Source organism: Mandrillus leucophaeus, unplaced genomic scaffold (genome assembly GCF_000951045.1).
Source record: "Mandrillus leucophaeus isolate KB7577 unplaced genomic scaffold, Mleu.le_1.0 Scaffold241, whole genome shotgun sequence".
Taxonomy (NCBI): domain Eukaryota; kingdom Metazoa; phylum Chordata; class Mammalia; order Primates; family Cercopithecidae; genus Mandrillus; species Mandrillus leucophaeus.
The window spans coordinates 740006-750976 of NW_012102488.1; the positions used below are offsets into that span (position 1 = coordinate 740006).

The following is a 10971-nucleotide window of genomic DNA, read 5'->3' on the forward strand; positions in this document are numbered from 1 at the left end:
CTCTCACTGCCAGGATGGTTGTTCTTGGAACACAGCCACTATGCTATAAGGAAGCCAATTAAGCCTATGCAGAGACCCCACATGGAAAGACCCCCAGCTGACAGCCAGCATCAACTACAGATGTGTGAACAAGCACTCAGATGATTCCAACCACCAGCCTTCATGTCTTCTGAGGCCCCAGACATTGTGGAACAAAGATAACCCATCCTCGCTGTACCTTAAAAGAATTCCTGACTCACAGAATCTGTGAGATTAACAGATGGTTGTTTTACGCCACTAAATTTTAGGGTAATTTGTTGCACAGCCATTGTAACCAGAACAAGAAGAAAAGCAAAGGAATATATGAAGTACAGTGAGACCAAGGGAGTTCAGGAAGAAGAGTAGGTTCATATTAGTCTGCATGTTGCCAAGGAGCAAGTAGGCCTTACACTAATAGGTAGCACTAGGGAAACAGATATTAGCTTGGTATAAGGAGAGAGAGTTTAAGCGTCAACAACTCAAGCTCCCCTTAGTAAGTAATGAGTTTCCTGTCACTGGAGGTGTTGAATAGAGACCGAGAAGCTTACTGAAAAGATTCAAGCCTGACTGGATGACCAGATAGGGGACTTTAAGTTTCCTTTCAATCCACAGAATGTGGCGGTAGATTAGATCTGGGGTATCAGGAGGAGATATTAGAGATGATGAGGTTTGGAGCTTGATGCCCAAGAGATTGGTGATACCATACATAAAAACGAGTGTTTATGGGAGGGTGTTTCAAAACATTCTTCTTTCCATTCCTTTCGTCTCTTACCTGGACAACTGTTAATGCCCCTTCCACTTGCCACCTTCTAATACATTCTTCACATGACACCTGACTAGTGCTCCCAAATAGCAGGTCACTTCCCTGCTCAAAGGCTTTAAAAATTCATTTTATGTTTTTAAAATTTTTGTGGGTACACAGTAGGTGTACATATTTATGGGATACATGAGATATTTTGATACAGGCATGCAATGAGTAATAGTCACATCATGGAAAATGGGGTTATCTGTCCCCTCAAGCATTTATCCTTTGTGTTACAAACTATCCAATTATATTCTTTTAGTTATTTTAAAATGTACAATTAAATTATTACTGACTATAGTCACCCTGTTGTGATATCAAATATGTAGTCTTATTCATTCTAATTCTTTTATTTTTTTGTACCCATTAACCATCCCCAGCTCTCCCCCACCCACCCACTACCCTTCCCAGCCTGTGGTACCCATCCTTCTACTCTCCATCTCGATGAGTTTGTTTTGATTTTTAGATCCCACAAATAAGTGAGAACACTTGATGTTTATCTCTCTGTGCTTAGTTTATTTTACTTAACATGATGACCTCTAATTTCATCCATGTTGTTGCAAATGATAGGATCTCATTCTTTTTTATGGCTGAATAGGACTTCATGGTGTATTATGAGTACATTTTCTATATCCATTCATCTCCTGATGGACACACAGGCTGCTTTCAAATCTTGTCTATTGGGAACAGTGCTGCAACAAACATGGGAGTGTGGACATCTCTTTGATATACTGATTTCCTTTCTTTTGGGTATATACCCAGCAGTGGGATTGCTGGATCGTATGGTAGCTCTATTTTTAGTTTTTGGAGGAATCTCCAAACTGTTCTCCATAGTGGTTGTATTAATTTACATTCCTACCAACAGTGTGTGAGGGTTCCCCTTTTCTCCACATCCTTTCCAGCATTTGTTATTGAATGTCTTTTGGATAAAAGACATTTTAACTGGGGTGAGATGATATCTCTTTGTAGTTTTGATTTGCATTTCTCCGATGATCAGTGATGTTTGCCATATGCCTGTTTGCCATTTGTATGTCTTCTTTTAAGAAATGTCTCTTCAGATCTTTTGCCCATTTAAAAATCAGATTATTAGAGGTTTTCCTATAGAGTTGTTTGAATTCTTATATATTCTGGTTGTTAATCCCTTGTCCGATGGGTACTTTGCAAATATTTTCTCTCTTCTGTGGGTTGTCTCTTCACCTGATTGATTGTTTCCTTTGCTGTGCAGGAGCTTAACTTGATGTGACACCACTTATACATTTTTGCTTTGGTTGCCTGTGCTTGTAGGGTACTATTCAAGAAAGTTTTGCCCAGTCCAATGTCCTTAAGAGTTTTCCCAATGTTTTCTTGTAGTAGTTTCATAGTTTTGAGGTCTTAAAATCTTTAATCCATTTCAATTTTTGTACATGGTAAGAGATAGGGGTCTAGTTTCATTCTTCTGCATATGGATGTCCAGTTTTCCCAGCATCATTTATTGAAGAGACTCTTCCCCAATGTATGCTCTTGGCACCTTTGTCGAAAGTGAGTTCACTGTAGATGTATGAATTTGTTTCTGGGTTTATTCTGTTCCAGTGGTCCATGTGTCTGTTTTTATGCCAGTACCACGCTGTTTTGATTACTATAGCTTTGTATTATAAAGTCAGGTAATGTGATTCTTCCAAGTTTTGTTCTTTTTGCTTAGGATAGCTTTGGCTATTCTGGGTCTTCTGTGATTCTATATACATTTTAGGATTGTTTTTTCTATTTCTGTGAAGAATGTCGTCAATATTTTGATAGGGATTGCATTGACTCTGAAGATTGCTTAGAATAGTATGGACATTTTAAACAATATTTCTTCTTCCAATCCATGAACATGGAATAGTTTTCTATTTATTATGTCTTCTTTAACTTCTTTAATCAATGTTTTATAGTTTTCATTGTAGAAATCTTTCACTTCTTTGGTTAATTTCTGCATATTTAACTTTATATATGGCTATTGTAAATGGGATTACATTTTTTGATTTTTTTTCAAGATTGTTGTTGGCATATAGAAATGCTACTGATTTTTGTACATTGATTTTGTATCCTGCAACTTTACTGAATTGGTTTATTGGTCCTAATAGTTTTTTGATGGAGTCTTTAGGTTTTTCCAAATATAAGATCGTACCATCTGTAAAAAAGGATAATTTGACTTTTTCCTTTCTGATTCGGATGCCTTTTCTTTCCTTTGTCTGATTGGTCGAGCTAGGACTTCTAGTATGATGTTGAGTAACAGTGGTGAAAGTGGGCATCCTTGTTGTGTTCCAGATCTTAGAGGAAAGGCTTTCCATTTTTCCTTACTCAGTATGCTACTAGCTGTGGGTCTGTCTATATATGGCTTTTATTCTGTTGAGGTATGTTTCTTCTCTACCCAATTTTTTGAGAGTTTTTTTTTTTTATTTAAATCATGAAGGGATGCTGAATTTCATCAAATGCTTTTTCAGCATGTCCTGAAATGATCATATAGTTTTTGTCCTTCATTCTGTTGATAATGATGTATCACACTGACTAATTTGCATATAATGAACCATCCTGGTATTGCTGGGATAAATCCCACATGATCATAATGAAAGATCTTTTTTGCTGAATTTGGTTTGCTAGTATTTTGTTGAGGATTTCTGCATTAATATTCATCAGGGATACTGGCCTTTAGTTTTCTTTTTTTGATGTTTCTGTGACTTTGACATCAGAGTAATAAATACTGGCCTTGTAGAAAGAGTTTGGAAGCAATCCCTCCTCCTCTATTTTTTGGAATAGTTTGAGTAGGATTAGTATTAGTTGTTCTTTAAATGTTTGGTAGAATTCATCAGTGAAGCCCTCTGGTCATGGGCTTTTCTTTATTGGGAGAATTTTATTATAGCTTCAATCTCATCACTTGCTATTGGTCTGTTTTGGTTTTGGATTTCTTCATCGTTCAATCTTGGTAGGTTGCATGTGTCTCAAAACTTATCCATTTCCTCTAGTCAAAGGGTTTTAATGACACTATTGCCGTTACCACGTCTCAGCAAATTATTTTATGTAGTTCACAAAGTCTTTTTATATTTATGATCCCATTTGAGCCTCATAAGGATCTGGGAGCATTAAAATACCATCATATATATTTCAAAGTTCAGTTAAGGTACTCTGTTCTTTGTATTTTTCTCCTTTATGTCTTTGTTATGCTATTTTCTTGGTCCACCTTTTTCTCAACTCTGCATGTTCTAATCTTTTCCATCTTTCGAGGGCCATGTTAAATTTTAGCTGCTCTAAAAACCAGCTAATCCCCACAGAAAAGTAACAGTCATTTCTCCCTCCTCTGAACTCCATCAGTGATGATGGTGATAATAGTGGCCAACATTTATGAAGCATTTACTATGTACCAGGCAGCATGTTAAGTGCTTTTGTTATCTTCTATCCTCTTGATCACTCTCTGTCTTGTACTGTAGATAGCTGTATAGGCATCTTTTTCCCCCTACTAGCTTATAGAGTCCTTAGACAAAATTGATGTCTGAGCCATTACTGCTTTCTCCCAGTCCTAGCACAGGGCCTGGCACAGAGCAAGTGCTACATAAATATTTGTTCAATGAATGAACAGGCAGGCGGGCAGAGTTAACGTTTACCTTTGTTTGAACAAATGGTTTTCAAGCACCCTTAAACGCTTGAAAAGCACTCATTTATAGCCACATAATAAATGGACTAAATCACAAATCATTCTTATCTTTTCATGACATAGGTTTCCAGAACTTTGGCTAGAACACCTTTTGTTATTGTCATCTATGGATATGAAAATGAAAAACACAAATATATATAACATCAAACTTGTTTTTGTATACAAATATTCTTGAATTCACAAGTCTTTTCCAACCAATCAGAATTATCCAGGTTTTATAAGTTCCTCTTTTCAGTGTAGTTGTAAGGATTGCAAACTCTTTTACTGTGGGTCCACTGCTTCCTGGCTTTGTTGCCATAGTTCCTAGCACAGTTAGGAATACTGTAAATGATTACTGATTAAGTTAACAGCCCATGTTGGTTTTAATTTATAATCACTCATTATTATGCTGATCCTATTAGTTCTGCTAAGGAGTCAGCACCTTAAGGGGGACCCAATGAGCCTCAACCAATTACAGCAATTGAGCTCCTGCCCTGAGATTTGAAAACCATCGTTTTCTCTTTACTTGTAGGACCAAGAATAGACAACTGTTAATAGTAAAGGCCAAAGAAATAGGCATTTCATTTTTTTTGAGACAGAGTCTCACACTGTCACCCAGGCTGGAGTGCAGTGGTGTGATCTTGGCTCGCTGCAACCTCCACCTCCTGGGTTCAAGCAATTCTCCTGCCTCAGCCTCCCAAGCAGCTGGGATTACAAGTGCCTGCTACCACTCTCGGCTAATTTTTGTATTTTTAGTAGAGATGGGGTTTCACCATGTTGCCAACGCTGGTCTCGAACTTCTGACCTCAGGTGATACGCCCGCCTCAGTCTCCCAAAGTGCTGGGATTACCTGAGCCACTACACCTGGCCAGAAATACCCATTTCTGAGAGTCCCATTACAGACTGTTGAATTTTGCTTAAGTGATTAATAATAATTTTTAACAATATTAAAATTCTGGAGCAATTCTGACATAAAATCAATCCTTTCATCAGAGGATCAGAATTTCAACTTTTACTTAAAGAAATTCAAGTTCATTTTTCAAAACTAAACCTGATACAAGTCATCAGCTATTGCTTTTCTATCACAAATTGAAGCAAAGACTAACAGCACAAATTCTGACGTCCAAAATGTGTTTTGGAAAATCTAGGTAAAAATTTGGCTGGGTGAGGTGGCTCAGGCCTGTAATCCTAACACCTTGGGAGGCCGAGGTGGGTGGATCACCTGAGGTCAGGAGTTCGAGACCAGCCTGGCCAACATGGTGAAACCCCATCTCTACTAAAAATACAAAAATTAGCCAGGCATGGTGGCAAGCTCCTGTAATCCCGGCTATTTGGGAGGCTGAGGCAGGAGAACACATTGAACAAAGGAGGCAGAGGTTGCAGTGAGCTGAGATGGCACCACTGCACTCCAGCCTGGGCGACAGAGCGAGACTCTGTCTCAAAAAAAAAAAAAAAAAAAAGAAAAAGAAAAAAAGAAAAGAAAGAAAAAAGAAAACCTAGGTAAAAATTAGAAGATTAAGGGCACAATAGGAGAGTATTGCAAAGGCAGACTAGCAGTAATCACCATCACAAAGGCTGGGCCACCGGCAGACTGCAGTGTTTACTCAAAGCCCAGTGCTATCAATTAGTCCCCTTAATTATCTCAGGCTCTGCCATCACAAGAGGCAATTTTTGAAGCCCTCTCTAGCTCCTCTTCCTCTTTCATTCCTGTCACAAAAGGGCTATGAGGACAAAGCTTTCCTTGACTCTGGCTCTGGTTAGCTTCTGGTAGCCAAAATAGACATTACGTGAATTACTCCAATAAAGCAAAAACCACACTACCTTTCCTCTTGGACATGCCTATGACCTACAGCAGAAACTCTATTTAATGCATGCAACAAAATGCTTATCACTGTGATTTATAGTTTAGAAATATACTTTTCATGAAGAAATAAGCACGAGAAAACAATCTGTAAATATCAGAAGTAAACGAATCTGAGGAGGTAGAAAAAACTCCCTGTATACCTGTGGTCTGGTGGTGTTCAGGAAATGTTGGGAGACTGAAGGCTGAGAGGAAGAACAACAATGAGGGGTCATTTTTCTCAGGTCTTTCAGAGAAGCAGCTTACACTGATATTGCAAAGAATTTCCTAGGTAAATTAAGCCAGGAAACCACCTGGACCTTCTTTCTAGAATAATCTGTTTTTGTAGTAAGTCCTAATAATAGAAGTTTGCTAAGCAATTGAGGTTAGAGAAGGAAATTATAATGGAGAAAAATAGATTAAGAATTCTTAAAAACGATCAAGAGTAAATCACTGTTTAAAATCCAGTTGTATGTGTACATAGAAGGAATTATATTTCATATACATAATAAAATAAATTATATAGTAATTAAAAATTTTAAATAAAATGTATCAGATGTGTAAACATAATTTATTGGATGTATAAATATATAATAAACATAAAATTTTGAGTGGCAGACAGTATAGTCTCCAAGTTTGAGAATATAAGCAGTTTTTCTTAGTGGAAATATAAGTTTGGTCCTAGGCATGCCTAAAGATTATCCAAGTAGACCAAAGTTTATACATATACATGTATGTATATGTATATGTATATGATAATCTTGTATCATATATAATAACCCTTACGCATGTCTAGGACCAAACTCATATTTCCACTATGAAAAACTGTTTATAAATATTTCCTAATTTGGAGACTGCTATCTACCATTCAAAATTTTATAGTTAGAAACCTGGGAGTCATTCTAGATGCTTCCCTTCCTTTCACCCCCCACACCATGAAACCCTATGCCATCTCCCCTACATTTGTTCTACTCCCTCGTAATGTATTTGCTCATCTCTATTTTCATTGACCTTACTGGCCCTCAACATGTCTCACTTGGATTATGCAAGAGCCTCTTTACTAATCCTTCTGCCTCTAGGCTTGTGCCATTCCAGTTATCTCTATGTTTCTTAGTAGGAGTGATCATTCTGTAACAGAAATTTGATCCTGTCCTCCCTCTCAAGCAACTTTAGCAGCCTTCGACAGCTCTAGTCTAGCTCTTGTAGCCCTTTGCACCTCCCAAGAACTAACATTTATGGAGCTCATTTAATATCTCATGTCCTGCTGCTCTCCCCAGTTGCCCAATTGCACGGCTACATCAAACTAAACATGACACTAAGTCTTGTATGTCCATATCTCTTGGTTTGGGCTGCCCTAAAAGCAGATCCTGAAAAAATAATATGGGTGCAAATAGATTATTGTGAGGATGAAGAGAAGAGAAACAGGGAAGGGAGAAAACTAAATCAAGGATGTGTTAAAGAACAGGTTATGGGCCAGGTGTGCCCAGCACTTTGGGAGGCCAAGGTGATGGAGCACTTGAGGTCAGGAGTTTGAGACCAGACTGGCCAACATGGTGAAACCTCATCTCTACTAAAAATACCAAAATTAGCCGGAGTGGTGGCCTGTGCCTGTAATCCCAGCTACTCAGCTGGCTGAAGCAGGAGAATTGCTTGAATATGGGAGGCAGAAGTTGCAGTGAGCTGAGATAGTGCCACTGTACTCCAGTCTGGGCGACAGAATCTAAGATTCAGTCTCAAAAACAAAACAAACAAACAAACAAACAAACAAAAAACAGGTTAGGGCTGAGGATCCTGTGAGAACTGTACAGAATATACTCAGAATTGTACTACTGAACATTAGGGAGGTGGGGGTATTATCCACCAATTTATTGTTTGAGGGTCACTACTGGAGGCGTTAAACTCCTCTGCATTCTAGCAAATAGCTCCTTGTGCAGAGAACGTCCTGAGGCAGAGAAATATAGAAAGCCATTGGCAGATGACCTCCAGGTGAACCAAAGGCACCAATAACATCTGGTATACCACATAATGTACATATCATGTCCTTTTTCTCAATTGATTTTTCCTTCCACTTTTCTTGGATTCTGCCTATGGATGCCTTTTTTGACCTCCTCTGTAAGTGCTTTACTTCCTCTTCTGTGCAAATTCTCTTCTGCTATAACTATTACTTTATAAGTCTGACCTCACACTAGACTCTTGGCTCCCTGAGGGTAGTATCTTTATTACCTACCTAACTTGGTGTTTGGCACAGGACAGATGCTCAGTGTCTTGAGAACAAGAGCATGACTGTGTGCATTAAAGAGAAGAAGATCCTATTTCCATGTTCCATATGTAATTGAGAAAATTTTCAAAGAAACGAAATATATGCTCCTACATCCTGAATCATATAAAGTCAAGTGGAAGGAGCACCAAGCTAGAAATCTCAGGTCCTGATTCAAGTCAGTTTGGCTCAGTTGCTTTTCCAACAAAAAACAAGTGATGGTGAATGACCTTTAGGTTTCTTTTAAATTCCATAGATTTCAAGTGACTGAATCTGTGTGAAAGTGAAAGCTGAAGCCCACAGACTGTACAGCAATCACATATGGAAACGCTTATGTTTGTGATATTGATCTGGATTCAAGAAAATACAGGTGACGCAGACTTGAGATGCCGGGAGGTTTGTAATGTAATGTTATGTGTTCAAGAAAAGACAAGGTCAGCACAGGTCTCCTGCCTGAGAGGAGACCTCCAGGGAGGGGCCTGGCCATTGCACAGTAACTAGCTGGGCAGCATGGTGGCCTCCAAGCTGGCAGATGCCACTGTTCCAGATGGACAGTGTTTGGTATGCCAGCGTCTGTGTAGCACGCTACTACTGGATCCTACTTAGGTCACAGACCCACAAACAGTCACTTCCTGAGCTCTCACTGAAGGTAGGCTTGGTCTACATTTCTTGATGGGAAGAGACTAACTTGGAACACTGAATACAGGCATGCTTGGCTTTGCTGACTTCTCTAGACAGTCTTAATTTTATTAGAATGTGACTGGTGGTGAGGGACTGGGTAAGAGTAAGGAAGGATAGGTGGGCTTAGGGGTCCTATGTATAATGAACTAAAAAATGTTGAGGATGTTCATTTCAGAATACAGTTTCCCTCTCTTAAAATGTTCTGAATATAGTTACTGGTATTCTGTGAACATTGAATGTAGATGGATAATATTTCCTTAAGAAGCTTGACTTTAGAAGCTTCAAATTGACAAATTCTTAAAAATACAAAACACATAATTAAAAAATAGGTAACACATATGTGCTGTTTAGAATTAATTATAAGAAATTTGATTGAATATCCTCAATATGCCTAAGGGATATGTCATATTCCTATCAGAAAAATGGAGGCACTATGATCAACGATTCTTACTTGGTGAGGGATGGGTTGGGGAGAAGAAAAGAAGACCCAGAGGGTTACTTGTGTCCTTCCTAGAGAATTATTGTTTCTGAGGACAGTCCACAGGGTGGGATGGGGTAGGATGGGATGGGGCAGTCTAAATAGCCAGCCAGGCCAGTAGTAGTCCCTGGTACACTGGCTTTCACAATGCCCATGGGTCATGTGTGACTTCAGGGACCTATTGTTTTAGATGGCTCCCTTCCCTTATTCATGGAAGTACTCTAGAAGAAGGGACAGAGCGAAAATAAATAAACCTAGGAGCCTATAACGGAAAGCACATGAATGATGGTAATGAGCACTTTCAGGCTACGCTCTGTAGGGCTGAGGGCTTGGCTTGTTCTGGTCTAGGCTTTGTTTCCTTCAATGACTGAAGGAGAATCACTGGACTCCTCTGGATCTCAGTGGAAGAGGGACTGGATGACCTCTTAGGTCTCTTCCAGCAATGATAGTCAAATTTATGACACCAACAAGAAAAAAAGACTGGCAAGAGTATGTGGCCCAGAAAAATGAGAAAGTAATATACATCTCAATATAGAAAGCCAATGATGGGGAAAGAACAAAGAGGAAAGATGGCCAAGATGACCACCTGAAATCCTATGAAATGACCCTAGAAGGGGCAAAATTCAGGAGATGTTCCAAAAGTTGAGTCTAGATTGAGATCAAGTAGATGCCTTACCTTCCAGTGACAGCAAAGCACAATGTGCACATTGCATGTAAGAGTCCTGTGGCATGCTGCAGAAATGTGGCCATCTTGGGATTCTCATCCACTGGGCCTTGCACCGAGAGGAAGCAGGCACACAGTTTGTCAATCAGACCCATGTTCACCACGTAGCTAGATGTGGGGGAGAAATGCATGTTATCAATCTGAATAGGCCAGCAACATCTTCACCTTCAGTGATGAATCTTACAATACACAGGCTTGGACCCCTCAAACAAGCACACACAACACAAGTTTGAGTAAAGCATCTCAAGTCAGAATTTCCTTAGATTTACTCCTGAATAATCAGCTCTTTCTGTAAGTATTTTTTTCTCTCTTCTTTCTTTTGGTTATTTGAATATTATTTTTCAAGAAAAAAATGAATGAAAATGATTGTCTAGTCATTCTTACTGGTTTGAAGAGTCTAACAACAAGTGAAATGATTTATAATGACATTTATGCTCTTTTATTTATTTATTTATTTTTTGAGACAGAGTCTCGCTTTGTTGCCCAGGCTGGAGCGCAGTGGCCGGATCTCAGCTCACTGCAAGCTCC

The 10971-nt window shown here is 38.9% G+C and overlaps 1 protein-coding gene across 1 annotated transcript in view; it reads right to left on the reverse strand.

Annotated features, from left to right (window-relative positions):
• SCAPER (S-phase cyclin A-associated protein in the ER) overlaps positions 1-10971 on the reverse strand; it is a 605860-nt gene that overhangs the window by 47229 nt on the left and 547660 nt on the right. Inside the window, exon 27 of the mRNA XM_011982670.1 lies at positions 10396-10551. Coding sequence (XP_011838060.1) covers positions 10396-10551 — 156 coding nt within the window. The remainder of the gene's footprint in view (positions 1-10395; positions 10552-10971) is intronic.